At 31.9% G+C, this 26,729-nt stretch overlaps 6 protein-coding genes across 6 annotated transcripts; all 6 read left to right on the top strand.

The window, feature by feature from the left end:
- The first annotated feature begins 2,078 nt into the window (after window positions 1–2,078).
- On the top strand, window positions 2,079–2,957 carry LOC134270837 (uncharacterized). Its single transcript, XM_062753083.1, has 2 exons — window positions 2,079–2,319; window positions 2,450–2,957. Exons 1-2 carry the CDS (start codon window positions 2,079–2,081, stop codon window positions 2,902–2,904), a joined length of 696 nt encoding a protein of 231 aa, XP_062609067.1. The 3' UTR covers window positions 2,905–2,957.
- Window positions 2,958–6,508: 3,551 nt separating this feature from the next.
- LOC134270835 (uncharacterized) lies at window positions 6,509–7,434 on the top strand. The gene is made up of 2 exons (XM_062753080.1): window positions 6,509–6,767; window positions 6,988–7,434. Exons 1-2 carry the CDS (start codon window positions 6,638–6,640, stop codon window positions 7,206–7,208), a joined length of 351 nt encoding a protein of 116 aa, XP_062609064.1. The 5' UTR covers window positions 6,509–6,637; the 3' UTR covers window positions 7,209–7,434.
- A 912-nt stretch (window positions 7,435–8,346) lies between these two features.
- On the top strand, window positions 8,347–9,547 carry LOC134270834 (uncharacterized). The gene is made up of 2 exons (XM_062753079.1): window positions 8,347–8,993; window positions 9,257–9,547. Exons 1-2 carry the CDS (start codon window positions 8,759–8,761, stop codon window positions 9,514–9,516), a joined length of 495 nt encoding a protein of 164 aa, XP_062609063.1. The 5' UTR covers window positions 8,347–8,758; the 3' UTR covers window positions 9,517–9,547.
- A 450-nt stretch (window positions 9,548–9,997) lies between these two features.
- Window positions 9,998–16,837, top strand: LOC134270833 (uncharacterized). The gene is made up of 4 exons (XM_062753078.1): window positions 9,998–10,116; window positions 15,263–15,314; window positions 15,550–15,695; window positions 16,231–16,837. The coding sequence occupies exons 1-4, from the start codon at window positions 10,059–10,061 to the stop codon at window positions 16,440–16,442; spliced, it is 468 nt and encodes a 155-aa protein (XP_062609062.1). The 5' UTR covers window positions 9,998–10,058; the 3' UTR covers window positions 16,443–16,837.
- A 1,604-nt stretch (window positions 16,838–18,441) lies between these two features.
- LOC134270836 (uncharacterized) lies at window positions 18,442–19,658 on the top strand. Its single transcript, XM_062753082.1, has 4 exons — window positions 18,442–18,559; window positions 18,745–18,924; window positions 19,079–19,270; window positions 19,456–19,658. Exons 1-4 carry the CDS (start codon window positions 18,481–18,483, stop codon window positions 19,656–19,658), a joined length of 654 nt encoding a protein of 217 aa, XP_062609066.1. The 5' UTR covers window positions 18,442–18,480.
- A 2,789-nt stretch (window positions 19,659–22,447) lies between these two features.
- LOC134270838 (tyrosine-protein phosphatase non-receptor type 7-like) lies at window positions 22,448–26,656 on the top strand (the record flags this gene model as incomplete). Its single annotated transcript, XM_062753084.1, has 7 exons — window positions 22,448–22,544; window positions 24,926–25,167; window positions 25,473–25,560; window positions 25,691–25,767; window positions 25,929–25,965; window positions 26,239–26,345; window positions 26,536–26,656. Coding segments are annotated over exons 1-7 (769 nt in total), but the record flags the coding sequence as incomplete, so codon positions are not given.
- Between the last annotated feature and the right edge of the window lie 73 nt (window positions 26,657–26,729).

Here is a 26,729-nt window from a genome sequence, read left to right as displayed (position 1 = left end):
AGTTTTATCTAATAGATATAAATAAACATATTTAGTACCTTTGAAAACTTCAGTCTTAAGTCAAAGAACATAGTTCATTGGTGTAAGGAGTTTTGATAATCAATGTTACATGTATCTTAGTTCTCTACACATACGAAGAAAAGCAGGAGAGGGAACCAGACTGCATGGCCTGTTTGTTTATTTTCAGTTGCGGTACCAGATTAATTCTGATTCTGACAAAATCGGACCGTGGTATTAGGATAGCAACTCACTGTCAGTGTCTTATTATTTATATTGATAGATTTAAAATGATTTTTTCATCAGAATTTTAAATCTGATATTCTTTTTTTTTTATCTGTTAATACAACATAAACGTATGATTCATGTAAGAAATTCATAATGATTCTGCTCTGTAAATGAGCCCGGCTCTCTGTACTTCTGAGTACTTTTGATTCTTTTAGATGGATCACATCATGTCAGATCACGTTATGACGTCATAGATTTAAAATTGCATTTATTTGTAAAATAAAATTACACGGTATAAATTAGACAAGGTCTTTTACTCATTTTTTTAACCTTTATGAAATGGTATAAAACACATTTATTGGTTTCTATGGATTTATTTATGTGCACATTTGTAACGTTTTATATTTGCGAAAGATTTATTTCGGCTTGTTTTTCTTGTCGAATGGTACAAAATATGAACTTAGTGTATTAATATTTACTGGATTAATTAAATTTTTAAAATAATGGTATATGATAATGCAAATAAAATATAATAATTTAAAATAATTTGTTTTGTTAAAGTTATACCGAATATTTGGGTAGAAAGCATTGATTTTTTTTCTCCGCTAAGACTTACCCACTGTCGTATGAAAGACGTGTTTGTGACGTCCCACACATTTTATAAGCTGTGGAATACATTACCAACTAGATGAGCTATGCTGTAGATCTTTTCCCAATAAGAATTGTTGCGGGACAGTGGTGGTGGGGATCATCACCTCCTGGACTTATCATACATGTAGCTTCTATTGCACTTGTTTCGATGTCTTTTGTATTTGGTATCGTTGTAAATTGTGCTTCGATTATATGCATCAAACAACCATTACGTAGAATTGTGCGTAAGAAAAAAAATGGTCACATTAACTTAGATTTTAAAATGTTACAATCTGGAAATTTTCCTATTCAAATGCTAAATCTTTTTAACAAACGGGTTATTGGCATAACAGGTTCTTGCAGAGTTTCCCTTTATTATCAGTTCCAAACAACAATCGTGAATGTAAGACGTCACAACGTGGCTCCACAAAGAGCGGTGATGGGGTCGGGCTGGCTTTCATATCACTTTTAACTGTCCTTCGTCACGATGTTCCTGCCCCCTCTCTTTTGCCCTCTGGGGTCCAATGATCTGCTCATTCTGTTGATGACCGGGGGTCTATTTTGCGATTTATGTACAAGTTTAAGTTCATTTATTCTCTCAAAACCAGGGCAATGAAAAATGTTTGTAACAACATATATATGATATACATAATCAGAAAATAAAATGGGAGAAAAAGAAAATAGAAAAAAGAGAAAAAACACGTATGATACACCTAATAATGAAATAAGTGAGGGGAAGAAATTATGGAGGACAGACTAATTCATATATTTTTAATATAAACATACAGAGTTTTATAAGTGACATAGCATCTTGTTTTGTCATCAGTAGAGAAAATTTAAGTATATTTGGTCTAGTAAAGTAGTATTCAATAATATACTTTTTCCTGATGTTTGACAGTGCAACTGGTACATTCAAGTATAAAATGGAAATGTTCACAGTGTTTTTTTTTTAAATCTTAATTTGCCGAGTGGGTTTTTTGTCAAAAGGAAATTTTATTATTAAAAAAAAAGCTTGATGGAATAATTAGATTCTTGCCATAAGATTAAGTAAATAAAATCTAGTAATTTTTAACTGAATTAAGAGTATATGGGAGGAAAGCATAATTTATATAATTATATGATTATTTAGAAAAAAAATTCCGCCAAAAGTTACTTCTTTCAGTACGTCGGCTAACATACGTGTCTATGACGTCATACACAATAAACAACCCATATGTTTTATAATGGTGCATACCAAAGCTTATTGCTGGAATTCATATAACAGTGGAATATATTGCGAACTAGAACAGATATGCTGTGGAATTATTCCAAACGAGTATTGTTGCGGGGATAGCGGGGTAGATTCACCTCCGGGATTTGTGATAGCCTTTATTGTGATTGGTGTCCTGATTTTTGTGTTTTGTTCTGTTTTAACTGTGATACGATGTCTGTGCAAGAAACAAACCTTACCTGGAAGAGTTGTGGGTAAGAAAAATGAGTTTAATATCACTTTTACATTCAAAAAACAATATTGACTACTTCAGTACTTGAAATTGCCCAGTCAAATACCAGACTGTAGTATATATTTGATAAATCTGTAATTATTTTTCGCCAGGTACTGGTGCACATGGAGTTCAAAATCAAATCTACCCTAAAACTGTGCATCCACATCGTCACATCGTGCCCCCACAGACAGCAGGGATGGGGGGTCGAGCTGCGCAAGGACAGGTATTCATCTCTAACCCACAACACCCTGGACAACCTTACCAACAACACCCACAAAGCTATTCTCCGCACGGGAGTGGATTACCGCACACAGGTTCTCCAAACTTTGAGCAACATCATACATTTCAATCTATGCAAAACACTACTACGCATTATCCACCACAAAGACACCCTTTACCGTCGACAGCACCGCCAAGATACGAGCAAGTGGTTGGAACACCGGAAGCAGACAGACCATCCAATGTTCCACCAGAGGTCGCTTTACTACCGGGTCATGTTCCGCCGCCTTTTGAATACAGCCCTCCCTCGCTTCCACCAAGATCGCAGCTTTACAACAATAAATGAATAACTGCTAGAAATTGTAATTGATTTTTCAATAAAAATAAAGAATTTTCTTATTAAGTTTTAATCGTCACAGGTGTTTTTGCCCCCCCCCCCTCCACTTGATTCAGTAAATTTTCATAATCTGGAAGGGTTGCTACATAATGGTCACACTAAAGGTTGATGCAATTGCCTTTAGAAGCAATTAAGGAATAGACTTTATTGCTGATCAATGGACTTCAAATAACAAGAGGGAATTTTTTTTTCGTTATATTTAGACTAGGTGTGAAATTGTAAATGCATTGATAGGATACGACCAATAAAAATAATAAAAGTCTCTGTATGTCGGATTTGCAGTTGGATAAGTGCAAATTAAATTTGAAAGTCCTAATATAAATGAGAAACTAGTGCTAATTGTAACGGGGACCGTTACAGATGTTCCCCAAACGCTCCCCATGTCCCTTTTCGTGCCTTATTCCTCTTAGACCTTTTATAAATATGCTATGTATCCAAGGATTTCATTCAAGAATACAAAAGTTACAATGATATCAACTATCAACTATATATCGTTTAACGTTTTGCATGCGCGCACACGTACATGTACATAGATATGCAAGATGATTATGGCATGTTGGTTAAGCGATTAACATATCTTTCTATCCCGCGAATCAAAGAGAAAAATACATATATAAAGTTACCATTTTTCAAGCATATGTCATTTTTTAATATATCGATTCACATTTTATTTCTCTACTTTTTTAACCTCGGGCTCAAAGTTGGTTTGATTCCGACGACAAGGCAGGGTTAAAGTCGACTAAGGGTAACACACAGATAGCTTACCAATCAAAATGAACTTATTCGATAGTAGTTCCATACATGGAAAAGGGATTTTCCTTTCTGTTCGGAATTTTTTTAATATTTCCTCTCAGGCCATTTTGACAACGCTGGTACCTGTGCCTAGTAAATTTTATATACTTTGTAAATAAATATATAAAGGTTTTTGACCGGAACTATTCATTTTTTCCAATGCATAGGGGGCTACTTTCTGGGGTTTACCAGAGTTGTTTAAAATGACATTCGTGTCAGCTAATGTGACCAATATTGTTTAACACTTTCTTATTAATATTTTTTTCATGAATGCAAATATTATTTTGATTGATTATTTTACGAAGGAGCGTACCTGTATATTGATTTTTAATTTACCGAAAATCGCTGTTTCTGGGGATTGCGTAATTCTAAAAAAAAATTCAAATAAATTTCAAAGGTAAAATAAACAAAGGATGCTTTGTATTAAAATATTATTTCAAATCAGTAGAATTGAATGCTATTAACGACATCTGAATAAATAGGCTATAAAAGGCTTATATACCAATTTGTTCATCTGCACTTTAATTTTAAACACGACAGGATTTGTAATTTTTTCCGTATAAATTAATAATTTCTAAATACTTTGGAAACTCAAATCAAATATTTTAATACACTTTCCTCGAGCTCTTTTCTGCAGTTTTCCTGAAATTTCATGTGGGTCCGAGGTGTTATTTGAGTTTAACAGCGATTCTCTACGTTGCCATTAATTTGATTTGTTTGGTTGTTGCGGGGGGAGGGGGGGGTTACTTTTATTGTAAACCTATTTAACGTTGGAGTTGAATCTTGTATCTTACTCCAAGAACTTAAGATTGATTGTGACATTTGGATGAAAGGTCAAGGTCATTAAAAACCACCACCTCTTTAACTTCTATCCTGCCAACCGAAGTAAACTCTGAAAGGTGTTTCTAGATACATGTACATGTACTCCATGTTTCTTTTTACCCTTAGGTCAAGGACAAAGGTTAAGTTCGATTTCAAGTTCATAGGTCAAGTTGATTTTGGTATATAGCTAATATCAACATTTTATTCAGGTTACCGGTGACCTTGACCTAAGTTTCAAGGTCAAGGGTCAAAAGATCTGCATGCTTCAGTATGTTACATGTCTTGACATTTAGAAGTTCTTAATTCTGCATGAACATCACAAACTCAAGTATACTGTCGTTTAATGCATTGTGTGCGGGTGCATGTGCATGCACGTTCTTGCATTTACTTTTGATAGTAGTATAATGTAGGCATTCATTATATCTATTCATATTCGAAATTTCACCCTGTATTATTGAGAACCAAGAAAGTTGTAGGCATTTAAAGTTTTAGCCAATCAGATTGCAGCACACGTGCATGTGCGTGTGTTCATGATTATTCTTATATATCATGCTGTAGATCTTCATAATGTATGGCTATGTTCAAAATTTCAAAGGATTTTGTCAGAAAACAAAAAAGATATTTAGACTTTTAGTTTCAGCCAATCGGAGCGAAGCGCACGTGTATGCGCGTGAGATCTTGCTATTTTGACCATGTCATCATGTCTATACTACTAATATGTCCTTATATTATGAGTTTCAAAGCATTTCATCCAAAATTTAAAAAGTTACGGCTATATCTATTATATTGGTCATTTCACGTGTTACACGTGTGCGCACACGCACGCACGTGCACGCAAAATGACCTTCGTTCCGCACATCTACATAACATACCTAGTGACCCTAAAAAGGTTTCACCTAGATCGGATGAGTAGTTTACGAGAACACTCGCGGACAAAAAAGTACCGGAGAACAAAGAAAAATTCAGAAAAAGTAAAAACAATATGTTCCCAAACTTCGTTTGGGGAACATAAAAATTGTTTACATGACCTATATATTTAAAAAAATATTTTATGATATTTATGCAGTATTTTTTTTCAGTATTTCTAAAAGTATTTAGCATAAATGACATACAAAGTGGGAAAACTACTGTATACAGGGAAATTTTCGCCTCCGTTTATTTTCGCCCCTTTCGCCCTACCCTCATTTGGGCAAATTTAAAACGGGGCGAATTCAAAGAATACAGTAATATTTCTTTAAAAAAAACTATGACTGGGCGAATTTAAAACGGAGCAAAATTGTTTGCATGTGTGAAAGGGCGAAAATAAGACGGGGCGAAAATAACCCTGTAATACAGTATCCAAGGTTATCGCTCCGCCGGCACGCCTTACTTTTTATTTACAATGACGGGTGATAAATTGTATTGGAAAAAAATACTAGGTTGTTTTTTGAGAAATATTGTTTTTCTGTCATTTGGATAGCCTGTTATAGATCGATGCAACTAACTTGCAAACTTAAAAAAATTGTTCTGGTTTGTGGAAAATCGTTGATTCGCAGACGGGTCGGACTGTTGATTCTTTTATCACACAAAAGTGAAGGAACCGCTAGTTAGAATGTTCGACAATCTGCAGCCCATTTGGAAACGAAACAAATAGTTGGTATTTCACTGCTGCTAGAAAACTATAATGCTTAAAAGAGTAAAACTGCGAGAAAATACAAATTTAAGGAGAAAATATTTTTTTGCATACATGTATGTTTAATTTCCGAGATAAATCCGCATTAAAAAAATATTGAGGCGGATCTAAAGCGACATCACTGAAAGAAATCGCTCACTGGGCAGCTTGTGACGAAACTTCTGAAGGATTGTGCTATTCGTTTTCTTTGATACAAGTGTATTTGAATTTTCCCGCGAAACGTCTGCATTATTGACTGACGTAGAAATACGTCATACAACGGAAAAAAACGCCTGCCTTACGTAAAGCAAACGCTTTTTTAAAATTACGTTACAAACTAAGATGTAAACAGGACTCTGTACATATTGATCTAAGTTCTTTGATCTGCACCTCACCTTGGACAGGGATCGAGGGTCGATGTCGACGTTTCTAGTGACAGTGATTGTGCTGTGCTTGCTGATATTTGTGCTGGCTATGATTGTGCTGCTGCTTCGATGTCTGTTCAAAAAACAGCGGCCTATACCGGGCAGTGCTACCAGAGTCGTAGGTAAGAATTGATGCCTCTATCGCTTTAATTTAACGTCCAACCTTGTTATGTTTGTCGAAAACCTGTGAGTAAGAGATTACATGGATGGTCATGTTCGAATAATTTAAAATTTACTTATTTAGTAGGATAAGAACCAAATCATCGAACTGATAATCGAAAAACTAAAACAAAAAAATGATTATAAATGTATATTAATGAAAATTGTGCATTATTTCGCTAGGTGTGCGAAGACTTTCAGCTGACAATGAGAGGTACCATGTTACAATGTTTCCACATCGTTTAATTCTAACCCCTCAAGAAGCGGAGATGATAGGGGACCCGGATCAGCCCTCACCTGGAATTCTTCTATGCAGCCCCAAACACACCGCTCACTCAGAAGATACACCAGCGACTGCGTCAGTTGTCGCTCCCACCGCCAAGTCACGCGATAACTTCTTTTGAGAAACATGCAGCATCAAAATTACGATGCATACCTATTGTATAATAGCATGTAAATGACCGCATCCTAGGCAATTTTTGTATCATTGGAGTACATACACAAAATTGTGAAGGTTTTTGAAATGATTTATAAAACAAATAATGTATTAATTTATACGTTTAAAAAAATCGTGCTGTACATACGTGATATGACTGAATATTTTCATGATTTTGCTGTTAATTTTTTTTATTATTATTTATTTTTTTTAATTTTTTTTTTTTTTTTTTTTTTTTTTTACAAAAAACCCCTACTTTTTCCAGTCATTCAAAGATTATTTTTAAGAATGTAAATGGATGATCGGAAGTTTTAAGTTTGATGTTTATATGTTAACTTTGTACTTTGAAAATTACCTTATTTTTGACACAGTTGTATTAAAAGTTTGGTATAATTTCTATGTTTGTGCTTTGAAATGCAAAATCATCTTGATTTAAGTTCATATTGACACAATTGTATTAAAAGAAAGATAACTCTTTCTGCTCTCAATTGCCCTACGAGGAGGACAAAAGAAAACAGGAGAAAGTTTTCCTGGATCATACACGTATGTTCTCCATTTTATATTGTTTCTAATTGAAATTTCTCAAAACGCCAAAGAAGGTGCCACATGACTTAATATATTACTTTTGTACATAACTATCGTAAAATTCAAGGACAGTGCACAATGAAGTCTTTCACTTAAACAAAATATAAATTTGATATAATACATGTTAGATTGGTCGCGACGTTTATTTATCAAGCATTTTATTCTTACTGTTTGCAAATATATATTTTCCAAAAGTAACTACTGAGTACTGAGTATATATTTCTGAAACGTACTGTATGACTGTTTAACACTCACATGCAATATGCAGCCAGGTTTAGCGACATGCTTTTCCCATTTTTTTTAAATAATATTTTTTTTTCTTCTAAAAGCTGAATACATATTCAATATTCAGTTTTAAACGGATTAAAAATATTTGAGTGTATATACAGAAACACAGCTGTTTCATATACTGACTTAAAAATTACCTGCGGGTTCTAATAGATTACTTTAAATTAAAGCAGAATTTAAAAAAAAATGATTAAGAATTTCAATTTGAGTTTAATTAAAGAATGTTTTCCAGCTAGTGCTTCATGAAAAATATGCCTGCTTGCAAGTCTGTGTGATTTGCACACCAATAATTCACACTAAACTTGAAAACATTCCTTATATTTACATTTTCATAACCGTTTGAAAGCACTTAAAATATACTCAGTGTTTCTTTGCCTTTTTCTAACGTCGCTGTAGCTTTATTGTGACGTCAGTTAGCACGAGTTTCTCTATGTATATTTCTAAGCGTGAGTATATACACGAAAATAGTATTCAAATTAATTTCACAGTTGGCTTAGTAGAAAAACACAGCGAATGTAAATATTTATGTACATTGTACTTATTAATTTTTTATGTATGAAATTTATGCGAATTTTGCTGCTTTACTTTGACGTCGTATTTTATGTATGACGTAATAAACGGACAACTTCATTTTGAAAAAAAAAGATGTTTATGTGTTACGATAGATATCGTGGAACATTCTATTGCCCTGGAAATGGCACATGTTGTGGAAGTTCTGGAAATCAGTTTTGTTGTGATGAGAAATACAGATCTTCAATTACGTCACGAGATGCTTTTTATTTCCTCGGAGTGCTCGGATTGATATTCTTGGTTGCAGTGGTGGGAATTTCAGTCTTTTGCAATTATTTGAGAAAGACTGAACGACGCAGATCATTAATAAGTGAGCTACTGAACAAAATTTTTTCATGCGCTTTTGTGTATACTTTATTATTTTAGAAAACGTACTTCTAGGGGACCTTTATGTTGTTGGTTAATACTGTGTGAGTGTTTTAAACATGACAGTTCTCAAATACAATTCAAACTACATGACCTTGATGTTTTTTTTAACTTTGAATCAAAAGCATATTAAATGACATTTTTTATATAAATTTGAAACTTAAATTTCATTATTGAAAATAAAAAAAATATTCAAATAAATTCTAGGTTCAAGGACGACCCGAAGCCTTGGTGAGCTGACAGAGACGGCCTCGCAGACCGAAGACATTGGACAGGGAACCTCAAGATTGTCGCCGAGGGCTTCAGTGTTCCCACACAATGTTTATGGTTCTACATATCAGTACAGTTTGTCAGGGGATCAGAGTGGGGCACAGACAGAGACACACACTAATCAACAGTATAACCCACCGCGCCCTGTTCCCAAAGAGGATCCGCCACCTTACAGTCAAACCTTACAGGAAAATTAATGAAATTACATCGCTTTACATTTAATGTCATAATTATTGATATTTTGATTACTGAATATTCTTTGTTTGTTTTGCTCTGGAGGAATAATACTTTCTTTTTTTTCTCTTAATCTAATAAATCCATAGACTCACTTTCTTAAAACTCTTACTGATTAATTTTAGGTACAAAATTTAATCCGAGAACATTTTGTTCAAATTAGCTATTTCTATAATAAAAACCAAGTACAATCATTCAATTTGTATATGATTGTATTATTGTTCATCCTTTATTTAAACTGTAGATTTTTTTTTTCGAAGCTTGTCCTTTCTCCAATCGTGACAGAATAATAATTCTACCGAAAGTGGTTCGATCGAGAGATACACATTAACCACGGGTATTTAAACCAATTATCCATGGCCGATCAATACATATTTAGGTGTATGATCGAAAAAAAAATAATCGAACCACGGCGTTTCGCCAATATTTGACAGACCTTTAAATATTTCCGAATCAGAAAGTGCTTTTGCGCAGTCTTAGGACTACACTGTAGTTAACAGGAATCATGGATTCCTCACATTGGATATTGTCTTTACAAGCGACCCTCTTCTTTAGCTTTATAAGTAAGTATACTTGCACATGTGTAGTTCTAAAATCATCAAAATGATTGTTCTATATGTGTTTACCATAGCTTTCGTTCTTAAATTTTAAGAGTTGAAACCTATTGGTAATCCACAGCACATTTGCATCACCAACAATGGATATTATGATATGAAATCCGCATTTTATTATCTTACAGAAAATATCCAATCATATACATAAGAGCTGTTAAAAATGAAAATTTTAAAAGTTAATATTATAAGCACTATTCATTACAATGTATTTCAGTATACATGTAAATCTACTTTGGTTCCTAGTCACTTAGCTCACGTTATATTTCATGTGTTCTCCATATAACTAAAAGAGAGGGAGTTTAACTAAACTGCACCAACGTCGACAATTTTATTTCATTTGTGTGTAAGGGTGTTTTTGGTTGAGATGGTGTGTTTTTGATGATGAAGGTGTGTGTTCAGCGGGGGGGGGGGGGGGCAGTTCTAATACATAACAAGTTGCCAGTGTTCGAGGGTACAGCAACAAAATTGGAGGAGGATGTGGGGGGGGGGGTGATCAACATGTCCTTCTCCAGTGTACTATGGGTCTGTAAAATCAAAGTAAATGCTTTGAAATTGATGTTCGTCTAAACATAAAGTTGTCAAGATTTCAGTAAGACAATATACGCAGCTTTCTCCATTGCAACTGCTACACCGAATTAACTATACTTAAATATATTCTACTTCTAATTGTTTCCAAAACTAAATACCTACCAATTTCATTCATTTGAAGGGTATGAAATAAGTAATAGATCTATCACCAAATCTATTTTAGAACTATCAATTATTGCATTGTACATAGAAATCGAAATAAAAGTTAAGTATGAAAGGTATTGAGTAATATAAGGAATGGTATTGAGTAATATAGGAGCCGACAATATTTTTATAAAAATGAAGAAATGTTTAAATATAATTGTTCCTTTATAGACGTTAGAGTATACATGTATCTAATGAAAATGGAAGGTGCTATGAGCTATATAAAGTTGGCGATATTATTCAGTTGAAACATTTAGCCATGGTATTTGTCTTATTAGATCATAAGACATATATACAAAACACAAGCACTTGTTTCGGTAATAAATTTTTAATCCAAAGTGTAATAATAACACTGTTATTATTATACTATGAGTTAAAAATATTACCGAAACAAGTGCCTGTGATACAAATACAAATACAAAAAACAGAATACTTAGAGAATAAAATTAATCAATAATATAAATAAACTAATCCATAATTTTAAAAAGAGAGAAAAAAAAAGATTGAAGAATTTTAAATCGAGGATATCAATTTTTTTTAATAAATAAAAAATATATATGTATCAAAGTGTCAATTTGGGGGAGAATAAGAAAAAGAAATAAAAAAAAACAACAACAGTGAAATATGTTTTGAACAGAAGGCCTATACAAACTATTCGTCAACTTTGCTTCCTTTCTTTTTTCCTGAGAAATTCATTTTCTTAAAATGTGGTTATCAACTGACCTGCATGGCATCATTTATAATGACGACATGTACGACGTGAAGTGGAGTGACCTTTGTTTATTGCCTATATAAGTATATTGTAAATTTCTTCCTATCTCTAAGACTCATAAATCTGTACTGATCAGTCAAACAAGAACACGATTCATATTGTTATTTACAATTTCTTACACTATTTTTAAAGACAGACAATACTAATGTTGTTGTGAGCTGCATGTTATTTATAATTTCTGTTTAAAATATCCCGTGAAATCCATAATATGAATTAAAAATAAAAATTGCACATTTTATAACTTTCCATTTTCGTATATGAATGTTATAAGTAAATAGAGTTTATGGCTGTGAAAGTAAAAGTTACATATATCTATTTTTTATTCTAATGAAATAAAATTCAAACTTGCTAATAATTTAAAATTTTGCACTTGAAGATATTTGATTTGACTACTTAAATATATTTATCAAAATATCACAGTAACTTAAAAAAAAAAACTATTTGCTTAAAATTAGTTTTGAAAGAACCTCGTACAAAGTACACATATCCAAGATAATTTGCCAGTCCTTGAAAAAAAATTACTAATAATATTACAATTTTAAAAAGAATTGGTATACCAATGATGGGAGTGAATTTTTTAAAATACATAAATATTCGAGTTTCTTCGACTTTAAATTTTCTAACAAAGGTTATATTTAGAAAAAAAAAAAATATAGGCTACATTACTCACTTGAGTATTTTTGCTAGAGAAAAGCAGAGATAAGCTTACCCTCAAAAACTTAATATCATCAACCCTCGACCCCACCTCTCTATCTCTCTCTCTCCAAATTGTATACTAGTATATGATCCAATCATATCCACCAGAGGGGTCATGCTTCAACGTACTAGATCTATACACTGAGTCTAACTGAGGATGCTTCCATGTTTTTTTTTCAGTAATTATTAACAATTTTGAAAAATTCCTTTCTACATCACCTTTTTCAATAAGGTTCATGCTTTGCACAAAATTGAATTTATTCTATATCTTAAGATGCTTTACATTTAAAATAAATGTTTGTAATATGAATAACTATAATTTTGCTGTTATCTAGAATTAAAGTTTGTAAAGAATTTTCCTGTGTATCCATCATGTAAATTTCACCCATCATCGGCCCAACGCGTAATGAAATCTACGCTACCTATAGGGACCTTTTATATAAATATATACAACCATTGTTACAACGCACTGTGAAAAATTACGCACTTTGAAAAAATTTTTCAAAGTGCGTTAAAATTTGGGACCAAGCTAACGCACTTTGAAAAAAATATTTTTTTTTCAAAGTGCGTTAATATCGACCATATTAACGCACTTTGAAAAAAATGTAAAGATTGATCAATATTCCTTCAAATAATCGGTATGATTAAAACATTATTTTGGAAAGATATATACATCGTATAAGCATTGAAAATGCAGTGTGGCAACGCACTTTGAAAAAATTACGCACTTTGAAAAATTTTTTCAAAGTGCGTAATTTTTGGGACAAAATCAACGCACTTTGAAAATTTTTTTCAAAGTGCGTTAAATTTGGGACCAAATCAACGCACTTTGAAAAATTTTTTCAAAGTGCGTTAAGAGTCTACATCAATATATTTTACCATGGAGACACTTAACGCACTTTGAAAAAAAAATCATATTTTATTCATAGAAAGATTTTATTTGTTATTTTTCTTTCAAAAAACTAAGCCTAACCCTAACCTCAAAAATGAATTGATTTACTCCCGTCAAAAAGAGGAGAAGAAGGGTATAAGATCCCTAAGTCCAAATCTTTATCTTTCCAATACATAGGTGTCGGTAACAAACGGGGTAGGGGAGCAATAAACCTAGAAAGGGTATGCTGCATTTTCAATGTTTATACGATGTATATATCTTTCCAAAATAAGAGGAGGGGATTAGCCCCCATCCCCTCCCCTGGTCCTTCGCCCAGTCTCGATGTCTATGATATACTCAAAGCATTCATATAATTATGTATTTACCTAACTGGTATGACTTTGAAAACTTTCAATAATAAATGAGTTAATCAAAACAGATGAAAACTATAATTTTTTAAGTACAGTAAAACGTATGAGAGAGAAAGAATTTTCATAGTGTTGAACAATCAAATTGGCCCCTTTTTATTATGATAAATGATAAGTTGCTTGAAGCTGTCCTTTGTTAGTGCCCCCTATAGACCTTTAACATCTACTTATCAAAGACTAGAATTAAAAAAAAAAGAAGAAACGAATTAGTGAACTTAAACAATCGTCACTCTTTTTTTCAAGACCCTTTAATTTTCCCTTTTATTTTATCAAAACTTTAAATATTTAAAACGTCAATATCTCAGGTCCTACAGTGACGTTATCATAAAAAATTTATTAAACCAGGATCTGTTATTTATCATACTGATTATTTGAAGGAATATTGATCAATCTTTACATTTTTTCAAAGTGCGCTAATATGGTCGATATTAACGCACTTTGAAAAAAAATTTTTTTTTTCAAAGTGCGTTAGCTTGGTCCCAAATTTTAACGCACTTTGAAAAATTTTTTCAAAGTGCGTAATTTTTCAAAGTGCGTTGTAACAATGCAGCGTACCCTTTCTAGGTTTATTGCTCCCCTCCCCCGTTTGTTACCGACACCTATGTATTGGAAAGATAAAGATTTTAGACTGAGGGATCTTATACCCTTCTTCTCCTCTTTTCGACGGGAGTAAATCAATTCATTTTTGAGGTTAGGTTTAGGCATAGTTTTTTGAAAGATAAATAACAAATAAAATCTTTCCATGACTAAAATATGATTTTTTTTTTCAAAGTGCGTTAAGTGTCTCCATGGTAAAATATATTGATGTAGATTCTTAACGCACTTTGAAATTTTTTTTTTCAAAGTGCGTTGAGTTGGTCCAAAATTTAACGCACTTTGAAAAAAAATTTTCAAAGTGCGTTGATTTTGTCCCAAAAATTACGCACTTTGAAAATTTTTTTCAAAGTGCGTTGCCACAAGCCATACTGTACCTTACCTTTGCTGTTCTAGGAGATTAAAAGTCCTATCATATATAAGCATTCCTACGTAAAATTTTGATCGCTATTTTTGGCCCCTTCCATTGAGTCACTTTTTCAACGATTATTTGACCAAACTTGAATATCCTTCGCCCAAAAATTCTATTGCAAGTTTGGCATAAGGCCCAATGGTTCTTGGATACAATTAAAAAAATGTGTCAAGTTTAAAGACGACACACAACATACAGACACCAGACATCCATCTACATTTTTGTAAAAAAAAAAAAAACTTACTTGAGACTTCAGCTGAAGGTTGGCTATTAAAGAAAACTCAGTATAAATATATTAAGATAACGAACAGTGTTCAAGCTCAATAGTCCATCGAAACTATATAAATCTGAGGCAGAACACCTCTTAAACATCAGAAGTGGGATAAGATGCCATGAAAGAGTAAATATCTCCTATCGGTCACACCCGCGATGTCCTCTTTTTCATAAATATACCAAACGTAGCAAATTTAACACAAATCAATCAATCCAATGTTGACTGTGCAGCAAAATGATGAGAAACAACGTATTAACGTATATCAGAGTCAGCACTTGTACATGCATTTAAACCATTTTTTTCTTACTCTCTCCAGGTTCAGTTTACAGTGATGACGACTGCGACGATGATGACGACGATTGTCCAAAGTAGGTTATCTATTTTTTTTTTACATTTGGATTACGAGCCATGATACTGTCGACTGTTTACTCTTGAATTATAAAGAAATTATTTTTTTAATAACCTATAACGTAGCCATCTTTTTAAAAGTACTGTTAAATGCAGGCTTATGTCATTAAGGGATGTATCTATTGTATGTTCTGTACCATTTACTTTAGCTCTTAATATACACATCATACAAGTCTATTTCTTTTCTTATTTTAGGGGCAGTGGAGTGATAGTATTGGGGATCATTTTTGGCTTAATAGCAGGCATTCTCATCATCTTGATCATTATAACCGTCGTTTGTGTCAAATTCTGTAAAACAAAGAAGCATGGCGCCGTGATAAGTCCTGGGGGTGGAAATACAAGTGAGTTGTTCAAATTTATTGTTTGAGTTACATGTAACTTACATGAAGTAGACTACAATTTTTTTTTTTAATATGGACGCGACAAAGCTACATACACTGTACCATCAATGACAGAAAGAAAAGTTTTTATAAAAGGCAGCAAGACACAAAAGGAATTGGTCAGATAAGGATAATACTATATGTATAAAGGAAAAAAGGATCCTCAGAAAAAAAAATGAAAAATGCACGGGAAGAAACTCTGCCATTCAGTTAACTGAAAAGTGAATAAAAGTGCACTGAAAGGTGACTGAATATCTAATGAAAGGTGACCTAAAGTTTACTCAAAGGTGACTAAAATTAACTCAAAAGTGACAGAAGCTCTCCTGATTGATGATTGGATAGCAGATCACTGCAAACTTGCCGACTTTCTAGACCTATAAGTGATCAATCAGTTAAATAAATGACTGAGTTGCGAATTGTAATAGGTAAAATATAAATACTACTTTAATGTCAATGTAAGAAAAATACATTTGTGCTTTATTTGTCTCTATTTCAGATCACGTGTCTCAAGGATACACACGCCCACCTCATGTCTACACCGTTGGATACACATATTCCTCCCCAACCGCCCCTCCCTATTCAGAGGTGACCTCTCAAACGTTCATCACCCCATCCAGTAGTGGTTTCCACTCTACCACAGAAAATGTACCACCACCGCCATCTTATGAAGAGTTTTTATCTAATAATACGTCGCCATCAAAGTACTAGCATCTTCTGTTACATGAGAACTTGTCTTCCCTGCTGTGCAGCATCATTTGTAAATAAGGAAAACGAAAGACTTTGGGCGTATCTATTGTTTTTTATTGAATCACCCAGTCACTGTGCCATTTCAAACGTTTCTTGTTAGAATTTGAATTATATTTTGTTTTAGAAGATGCTTTTATCTTACAGATTTTCTACCACGATGAAAGTTCTTGATATTTATCATTATTTTTTGTAACTTTCAATTGAAAAAAGAAAGCTCTATATATTTCCCAGCAAGGTTGTTTTGCAGAAAAGGCATTCAATTTATTGTTTATTCATATTCTATATTTTCAAATTTAAATTTATATCTGGGTTGCCAGTAAGGTTTTTATCGAATGGAAGAGATATTAATTGTATACCAGTTACTCGTATATTATAGAAATCCAAGACAGAGAAGTTTTTCTTAGAATGTGTACACTTCGTACTTTTGTAAACTATTAAACGATTAAATTTGTGATTTAAGGAATTTATTTAAAAAATGCACATCAAACCTATTAAAAAAATCTAATTTGTTATTAATAAAGCAATTGTCATTTTAAGCTTTCCTATCGGTTTTTGGACCGAAAGGAACAGAGTGAGATTGGAAAGAATAAAACCACATTAGATCAAATTATTTCAATAGCTTGTTTTAGAACATGGTCTTGTGTATCCATTAAGACATTAGCGCAATGAGGTGATAGTACTGTATAATATTACTACATATAATAAGGAAACCAGATGGTTGAAAGGTGGATGTCTTTTAGTATGCCACACAGTTTAGGTATTAACTGATCTAACGTTCAAATATGAAACAGATGGGCAGACCCCATGGCATCATTTACATGTATTTGCACAGTCACTATGATATATCAGAAGACAACTATCAAGGAATCACTGTCTAATAGTTGACTATGCCGAGACATAAATGACAGTTGCCAAAACATGTTATGGATAAATTATTCCATATTTACAACTGTCGTGTATTCCCCTGGCAAACCCATAACAACGATCGAGAGATTGAACTGTCTGTTACGGTCTTAACCTTTTACACGGCAAATTATTTTCAATTGCTATTATCGAGAAATGAATTCAACTTATGTATATAAGCGGTTTATAAATAAGCGCAAACTGCTCCAACCCAGGTTATAGCAGTATAATTTGGGTTGCTATTTAATTCATTCCTTATATTTTAATTTTCAATCATTAAGAATATAAAACAAAACAATTTCTCTCTTTAAAACGCCTTCAAATTGTTCATATTTTAAACGTAACGTCAAGCGGATTGAAACGATTTTGACATAAGTCATTGTGACGTAAGCAAACCAGATTATAGAATTGACATTAATTTTTTATCCAATCAAATGATGCGTTACAACCAAAATTAAATTATTACTTGATAAGATTACTCGATAAAATGTCATCGATATATCTGAATGTCGAGTTGAAGGTCACAAGAAGTGCTTCCTTCATCGCAGGAAGAAGTCTTGACGATTAAATAATATATTTACATCGTTTTGAGATGCTCTTTCAATTTGTAAGTCTTGGAATTTTAACTAAAATTTACTTTAAATCAAATGCTTCGAGTCTACGGGTAATTTAATGTAAAATATTTTTCGTTCTGAATTTAATGTTAAAGTCAGCAGTTAATTTGAATTTCAATGAAATATTACATAATATTGCAAATCTAATCTTTTTTTATGTGTTCTGTGTTCAAGGAAATGAAATATTCACTAATGAGAAATAGCATTTAAGTAGAGTATTAGGAAATTTCTCTAGTCTACATGTATATATTCTATATGCATTAAAATAGACATGGTGTGCCTAAAATATATGAAATTACAAATTGTGATTCGTGGTCATTGTATTCCGGTACTTGCAAATATTGCTATATTTTCAAAAGAGAAACAAACCATTGCCAATCTGTTAAAGTCAACACAAGGAAACGCTTTTATCTTTTTTCGGAGGAAACTTTTTTGAGTTGTTCAAATATTATGAATTGATTCTTGTAGATAACTAATTTTAAATGATGATTTCGGTGTCTAACCTCTCCATTCTATGGATTTACTGCTGTGCTGCTTTACTTTTTGTAAACTTGATAAAAGGTATGTCTTTACGACCCCCCAAAATTTGAATAATTAAACAAATGATAAATTGCCTAAGGATACTAAACAAAAAAAACCTGTAGATACACATGGGTCAAATTCTATTTTATCTGATAAAAAATTGAGCCTATCCTATGTACAAATACAATTGAAAAGTTGTATTTTTAATATGGAATGTTTACAAGTTGGGTGCCAGAGATGTGAAGCACAACAGTCCTCTACAAATGGATCACATTATGCAAATAACGCTTGTGATGGCGATATGGAGACGTTTTCTCTTACTTTGAACGGCCAAAACCAGACGTGGTCAATGACTGTTGATAGAGTTCATCAAATTTTTTGGATTTTTCTCAGCATTAGTTGTGGTATTTTGATTAATGAAATATTATGAAGCTGAAGAAATAACGTTGTAATAGCTATAAACACTTGTTTGCATGGTTGAAATTAAACACCATGACATACATTTTTCCGATGCAAAAATATATTACTGCTGTTTTTCTTTTCTTTCTTTTATTTAAGGCAGATATGATATCTATGTGCAACTAAACACATCGAAAATTCGAACTTGTAAACATATCGAGAAAAAGTGCAATGAAACCAGTGAAACTGAGATCGTAACTTGCAATCCTTCTGGAGAAGTGCTTGGAAACAAAATCATCATTAAAAAATTAGATCCTGGTGCTATGCAAATTACCGAAGTCAAATCATTTGGTATATTAGTTATTCTTTTTTTCTTATTACAAAGAAAAATACGTTACTTTGAGATGTGATTTATTCGGAATTTGAAGAATATGTAACTTAGAGAAATTAAAAATCTTGAATTTTTTATCTTATGTAAGGACATTTTTTGTACACAACGACATGATTTTAAAAACTTTTTTCCTTCTCGCCACTAGATTTTACAACTTTAGAAAAGGCTACAGTAAAAAACCAGTCTGTAAGTCACAATGGAAAGGATGCTTTTGATGGCAATTTTGACTCCTATATTGTAACAAAGGACAATACAAGTAAAAAGGCAAGATGGTATATGACAATGGAAAAAACCTACGATATAAGATGGATACTTATATCCTTGAGAGGAGGTACTGTATTAAATTAGTTTATTAACATTGAAATTCCTGACACCTTAAAATATTTCATCAGAATTACCAATATTCATGGTTAACTTTCGATTCTTTATTTAATTAGGGAATTACGAGTTGCACATAACAGCTGAAAATCAGACTCTTTCCGATGAATTGACTCTTTGCCGAGGGTTCAGCTTACCTAACCCATCAAAGAAATATCAGTATATCGTAGAATGTGATATAGAAATGACGGGAAACTCAATCATAATAAAAAGGAAAGATGAAGGACCAATTAGACTGTTTGAAGTACATCCTTTAGGTAATTTTTCTTAACGAGGTTGTCCCCTGGTATAGAAAGTCTTATTTTTGTCAAGTATATTTTTACATTCTACATACATAGCTTAATTAAAAATTAAATCAAAATATGGGGGTCAATATGCTTCTTTTGGCGTTACAGTACATTAAATATGACCTTTTTTGTACTTAAATCTGTGTCTTAATAAAAAATTACACCTTCAACGTTTTCCCTTAAATATTTTATCCAAATAAAGCATGGAACAAAATAAACTATAAGTCTATTAAAAAAAAGACACTTTAAAATTGTGACTAAGAAAAAGTTTCAAATTACTTCGCATAATCAATTATTTGACTTTTCTGAACTCACAAAATGTGATTTTTCTGGCATTGAATATTTAATAAGCAAAAAAAATATTTTAAAGTAATCTATTAAACTTTTGCAGAATTTAAGCATGTAGGTCAATGTTATATTAAATATTCAGAAAAGAACATCAAAAGTTTGGGTATACGATGTAAGTATTTAGATATTACTAAAATGCCTCAATTTTATGTTAAAATTAGCTCAATAATTTCCTTGACTATTAGAACATATTTACTATATTTGTCATAATAAATGAAAGAATTAATAAGAAATAAATCAATAGATATTTCAGAATATGAATAATACATTTAACTGCAAAAACAGCTCTGTATGCAACAAGCATGGAAAAAAGGAATCTAAAATTAACAGTACTGTATATAGTTGAAAAGGAAAAAATGACAATTTTCTTCAACTAAATCTTCCGACACAAAATATAGTTCCAGGGTGAATCCTACTCGAATGGAATATAATTGCGAATTTTGTAATGGATATTGTTTAGTTTGCATTGTAAAATTAAATTCAATGTTAAAACTTAAAAATGATGCAGAATTTTAGAAATAAAGGTCGAGACCAAAATCAACTCAAAAGCACAGGATCGAACGTCCTTAGGGATCCGGGTTAGAATTGGTCCTCAGTACCCCCTTGCTTGTCGTAAAAGACGACTAAATGGGGCGCGGTCCTTCGGATGAGACCGTATAAACCGAGGTCCCGTGTCACAGCAGGTGTGGCACGATAAAGATCCCTCCCTGCTCAAAGGCCGTAAGTGCCGAGCATAGACCTAAATTTGCAGCCCTTCACCGGCAATGGTGACGTCTCCATATCAGTGAAATATTCTGGAGAGGGACGTTAAACAGTATACAATCAATCAATCAATCAATCCAATTAACTGACCAAGTCCTTACGTTTCATTTCGAACATCAACATAAAGTAGAGACTCGGTGCTTTCATTTCCTATAAAAATTTTCTTTGAGAGTCCAAGTTTGGAAACTCAGGCTTTGTGAAACTGCACTGTTCCAAATTTTTGAAGAAAATGGGTACAATTGAGCATCTTCAACTATTGATAAAAATTAAGCCCACCCCGCGATCCAAATATTTTTTATTTGAAAGAAGTCACCAAGGGTACAAGTTAAATTTAACATATTTTCACCTAAAACTAAGTAGTTCCGATTTTTCAGAAATTCACAGGGCCAAAAATGGCCCAAGGTGTACCTTGATTTTTTTACCACCAAATCTAGATCCGCACTTGCTCTTCTTTTTTTCTTTGGACAGATTCCTTGATTTACTTGTTTTATATTTTCTATAATGCTAATTTTGATGAAATTCTATTTTAGTTTGTCCCGCTCATCATTATGGAATAAATTGTGCTAAATGCAGAAAGGCATGTGTTTCCTGTCATTCTATATCTGGGGTATGCGATCAATGCAGAGGATCTTTGTTTGGTGATTATTGTCAACATCAATGTCCTACGACGTGCCTTAAGACATGTGACCAAATGACAGGAAGATGTAATAGCTGTAGTGATGGACATCATGGAAAATTCTGTGAACTTCAAAATTCTACAGGTTGTAGGATTTATTAAATTTATGTTCTCTTTTTATTTATTCCTCTTCAACGCCATTTTAACCTTTCGTTCGTATATCATTTCTACATCTTTCATTTTCACATGTAGTAATTATAATTTCAAATAGGAACAGAACAATTAATGGTTTAATTAAGATCAGAACATATGTATTCTAAAAATAAACAGAAATCAATTTATTTTTGCTTTAACTACAGAATAAAAAAAAAACAACTGTTCTACCTAGAATAACTAAGTAATGTACAAATATCATGGATTGATATTAACGATCTTGTAAATTCTATGGTGGATTCAATCATCTTATTAGCCAAAACAATCTATGATTAAGTCGAATATTGACTATTAAGTCGAATATTGACTGAAAATTTCCTACAAAGAGATTGACCGATATTCACACTCAATCGTCTGCATCATGAAAAGGAGCATATGGCAGTTTGGCAGTCGATCCCATCACTGATGAATTCAGATGTGGTGTTTGCAGCGCTCCCATTTTGTATGCTTCCTATAGAATATGAACATGATGACTATTTGTTTTCTTATATTCCATTGCATTCAGCCTTTTTTAATTTCAATTGATTATCAAGATGTCCATTTTTGTTGAAGACAAGAGAACTGACACGGTAAGCAGTTCAAATTACGAGCAGAACAAGTCTAGTACAGTTGCCATAGACGAACATAGAGGTATTGCCTTTTACTTTAATTAAATTTAATTTTAAGTGTAACACGTCATTTGATTGGATAGACAAAAGATTTATTTTATATCGTATAACAAAAGTTGCCTACGTTATATTAGTAAAGTCAAAAATGTACTACATCGCTTGACGTTAGTTTTAGAACATATGCCATTTGTAGGAAGAAAAAAAAGTCTTAATGTCTACACGGTTTATAAAGCGTAAACTGCCCAAAGTTATGTTATATCGTTTAACATAGGTTAAGCTTCATTCTTTAAGGTATATCACTAGAAGGTTTTTAGAAAAGTTCAGGGAGAACCTTTCACTTCAAAACTAATTATCATGATTCAATATTTATATTATATTTGAATTAAACAATATAAATTGTTCAACATTCTATGGAAATACTGCTCAAAATTTCACATAGAAGCAAAATTCATGATGGGCTACACGCATTTCTTGTGACGGAAGGATATTTTGCAGACAATTCAGCAAATCTGCACATTTATGCAATTTAATATCTTGGAACTTTAACCTCACATACCTTTACTTGGAGAATATTTTTTCGTTATGGTATGCTAAGAATATGGGTCTCATTCATATTTTTAGAACAAATTTCACATCTTCCCTCAACAAAGGTTATCGAAAAATGAAGATATATAAGAGGAGTCAACATAAATTTACGTTTTTTGTCTGAAAATTGCATATTTTGACTAAATATTTAAAGCTTAACATCACTGACCACAAATTTTTCTTTCATAATTTTAAACTACTCGATACTTGTGACTGTGACTGTGACTGATCAGGACCTAAGGACAGATGATGCAGACAAACTTTTGACCAAAAATTTGAAAAAAAAAAACAACTTGGGCAATGTTTTAATGAATAAATAATGAATAAAATAAAAAAAAATCACGTATAGAGTAATAAGAAGGGACGAATTATGAACATCAGAGAAAGTTTACAATTTCTTTATATTCTAGAAATGTATTATTTGCATCATTTGCAATGAAATTAGGTCAAAAATATGTACCAATCCAGGCATTCATTTCTTATTTATTTCATCTGTCCTAAACTCGTAAAAAATTTGATACAAGAAAATATTTTTTTGCCTATTTAGATTTTTAATACCCCCAAAAATGTTACTTTTTTAGTACAGAAAGATTAGACAATAATTTACACGCATTAAAATGCAATGTTTGATAAATGATAAACATCATTCAAACTATTTTACGTAAATTAAGATTAAAATTATAACTACTGTTTTATCTGATAGAATATAAAAAAGATTAAAGTGATTAATAAAAGAGTAAAAATTTAAGTGCAAAAAGGTCAACATAATTGTTCCATAGATAAGTAAGATGTTCATTGACCCCCAATTTTCTCTGCGATTTTGAGTCATACTGTATGAAAACTTATCCAAAATATACTTCTAAACAATTCTTGATATAACAGATTTCATTAGTGACATACATGTATCTAAGATATTTTAAAAAAAACCCACGCAATTAATTTTTTTTAAATAACGTAACTTGTCCACCCCTCTTGCCAATTTTTTTGTGTTTACGTACATTTCTGAAGGAACGATACTATAAAGTTTTCAAGATTTTTCTCTAGATCGGGCACTTATCCTTAATGTTAAACACAAGCCTTTATGTATGCATGACATTTTTTAGGTGCTTGAATTGCCAAAATATTAGGGTACAACCGTGTTTCTTTTTTAAAGACAGAGATGAAAAAGTGGATTCAAATCGCTTCCAAATGCTCCTGGTCGTGCTGATAAATATATCAGAATATAAAGAAATTGTAAACTTTCTCTGATGTTCATAATTCGTCCCTTCTTATTACACAAAATATTAGGGTACAACCGTGTTTCTTTTTTAAAGACAGAGATGAAAATGTGGATTCAAATCGCTTCCAAATGCTCCTGGTCGTGCTGAGTGCGTTGGCTGTTTTATTACTCCTGGTTTTTATTTTTCTCTTCGTATCAAAGTAACGTATTTTTGATATCCTAAAAAATTTGAATAAATTTTGGCAATTTAACAGCCGATTTTAAAGTATATTTAAATAAATTAAAAAACGATACAGATTTGATAATTGCACAATGTATATAATCATATTTTATCTTATGCTGTGCTTAAACAAAAGTTATGCATATGATGCAAATAAACATAATCATGGCTTCTAAATTTTTATTTTTGTATTTTAATTTATAGTTTACAAAATTTACGAATAAAAGTGATTATTTTTAGATATTTTTCAATTTTGATATAGATATACGCTAGCAATTAAAATAATTTTTTTTCAGATTCTTAGTACCGGTATTCCCTTTGCATTTTCGTTTATTTCAATATTTTAATGCTTTATTTGAAATGTTTCTCAACGTAATAGGAGGAAAAAAGAAAAAAAATAACATACAAAGGGAAAGTGGCTTATCCATAAATCTTCAGAGATCAGAGTCGAGAAATGAGTCGGATCTAGAGGAGATTCCTCAAAACGAGGCTGGATATGTAGAAGAGGAAATCATTGTCGTAGAGTATTCTAATCTGACGTCACAGAGGATCTCTTTAAAACAATTTATAAGGGAAATACCAGAAAAAAAGTGCAGTGGTATACTAGAGAAAGAATTTGATGTACGTTAGACAATTTAGTTTTTCTTAAATTTAATGTTGAATATTGTCTTTTTTGATTGTATTTAATGTGTGTAAAACTTTTACAGACTGGTACAATCATAATTTAGCAATCTCTTTTATGAGTGACATACGGTTTTGAGGGACATCCAAATGTCACTCAAAGTTAAAACTTAAGTCGAGCGCAAGAAAATCATGCTGAAAATAATTTCAAGGTTCAAGGATAAAACAGGTATAAAAAAATTAAAAAGTATTGAACTATTAAATCGACTTATAAATCAAACGAATGAATTACCTTTTGATAATAGGACCTTCCAAATGGATTATTGGAATCTTACTCGGACGCACTAGAAAATTCGAACAGGAAGGGGAACCGATACAAAGGAATCTATCCCTGTGAGTTAAATCAAATTCTTTATTCAATTGATATTGATTGCAATATTTGATTTTCGTCCTTTAGACGTGATCAATCACCCATGGGTATCCAACGATTTGTGATTTTATGTAACCTACATTCATTTTTCAGATGACTATAATCGTGTAAAGTTGGTCAGAACAGGAGCGAATGAAGACAATGATTTTGTTAATGCTTCGTACATTCATGTCAGTATTATATATTCCATAACATGCCTTATACGCTTAAAAAAATGAAAAAAAAATCAACCGTTTTTTCCCCTCACGTTTTACATGACATTAACGATAAAGGAAGAATTTATTTGTTTGTTGCAGTATATTTCTGTACATGTTTCAATATTTGATTCTAGGGTTTTAACAAGGAACAAGCCTATATAGCTGCACAAGGTTCATTTAAGTTTATTTATGAAAATAAAACTATATTTCCTCAAAGTACAGATGTCTTCAACTTTCAGCAATTTATGAAAAAGATAATCAATCTGATGAAATTAATTTTCATACAAGTACTTCCTTTTAGTAAATTGAATGCATATGAAGTTATTGTGAATGATCTTGTATATATAATCATAATTGAAATGAAAATGAATGATTTAATTGAATATGATTGATTTAATAATAAAAAAAGAAATATATGTTCTATCATTAAGCTTTTGTGAATAGGTCCTTTCAATCCAAAGACATTAGAAGATTTCTGGACTATTATATGGCAGGAAAACACCACCAAAATAGTTATGCTGACCAGTCTATGCGAAGGGGTTAAAATGAAGGTCATCATTATTACTATAAAACGTTCATAGATGATAGCAAATGATCTCATAAAATAAAATCAAGATGATTGATATATGAAAATCTTTTAGTTACATGTACATGTATTATTTTTATCCTTAAGGTACAAGTACGTCTTTCAATGTATATGACCTTGTAAATGAGAGCATTTTTACCCTTTTCCAGATGAAGTGTCTAAAATACTGGCCGGACACAGAGCTAAACATTGGTCCATACACGATTAAACTGGACAAAGTAGATGTGTTTAACCATTATGTACTACGTTATTTGGTTGTCCAGTATCAGGTTTTATGTATTAATAATTTATTACATCATTCTACAAATATGTTATTATACCTGAAATTGTATGAGTTTGATGGTGATTA

This window comes from Saccostrea cucullata, unplaced genomic scaffold (genome assembly GCF_032062105.1).
Source record: "Saccostrea cucullata isolate Sc308-1 unplaced genomic scaffold, CSIRO_AGI_Scuc_v1 ctg9006, whole genome shotgun sequence".
NCBI classification, from domain to species: domain Eukaryota; kingdom Metazoa; phylum Mollusca; class Bivalvia; order Ostreida; family Ostreidae; genus Saccostrea; species Saccostrea cuccullata.
This window is presented reverse-complemented; position numbering and strand designations above follow the sequence as displayed.

What these genes read in the sequence shown, in the direction of transcription:
- LOC134270837 (XM_062753083.1), top strand. Translation starts at nt 2,079, where the DNA reads ATGGTGCATACCAAAGCTTATTGCTGGAATTCATATAACAGTGGAATA. An exon ending in CTTACCTGGAAGAGTTGTGG is followed by an intron (nt 2,320 to 2,449) that starts GTAAGAAAAATG and finishes ATTTTTCGCCAG; the next exon opens with GTACTGGTGCACATGGAGTT.
- LOC134270834 (XM_062753079.1), top strand. Translation starts at nt 8,759, where the DNA reads ATGTTTATGTGTTACGATAGATATCGTGGAACATTCTATTGCCCTGGA. An exon ending in ACGACGCAGATCATTAATAA is followed by an intron (nt 8,994 to 9,256) that starts GTGAGCTACTGA and finishes AATAAATTCTAG; the next exon opens with GTTCAAGGACGACCCGAAGC.
- LOC134270835 (XM_062753080.1), top strand. Translation starts at nt 6,638, where the DNA reads ATGTCGACGTTTCTAGTGACAGTGATTGTGCTGTGCTTGCTGATATTT. An exon ending in CAGTGCTACCAGAGTCGTAG is followed by an intron (nt 6,768 to 6,987) that starts GTAAGAATTGAT and finishes TTATTTCGCTAG; the next exon opens with GTGTGCGAAGACTTTCAGCT.
- LOC134270836 (XM_062753082.1), top strand. Translation starts at nt 18,481, where the DNA reads ATGATGATTTCGGTGTCTAACCTCTCCATTCTATGGATTTACTGCTGT. An exon ending in TTTTGTAAACTTGATAAAAG is followed by an intron (nt 18,560 to 18,744) that starts GTATGTCTTTAC and finishes AATGTTTACAAG; the next exon opens with TTGGGTGCCAGAGATGTGAA. An exon ending in TTTTCTCAGCATTAGTTGTG is followed by an intron (nt 18,925 to 19,078) that starts GTATTTTGATTA and finishes CTTTTATTTAAG; the next exon opens with GCAGATATGATATCTATGTG.
- LOC134270833 (XM_062753078.1), top strand. Translation starts at nt 10,059, where the DNA reads ATGGATTCCTCACATTGGATATTGTCTTTACAAGCGACCCTCTTCTTT. An exon ending in CCTCTTCTTTAGCTTTATAA is followed by an intron (nt 10,117 to 15,262) that starts GTAAGTATACTT and finishes TACTCTCTCCAG; the next exon opens with GTTCAGTTTACAGTGATGAC. An exon ending in TCCTGGGGGTGGAAATACAA is followed by an intron (nt 15,696 to 16,230) that starts GTGAGTTGTTCA and finishes TCTCTATTTCAG; the next exon opens with ATCACGTGTCTCAAGGATAC.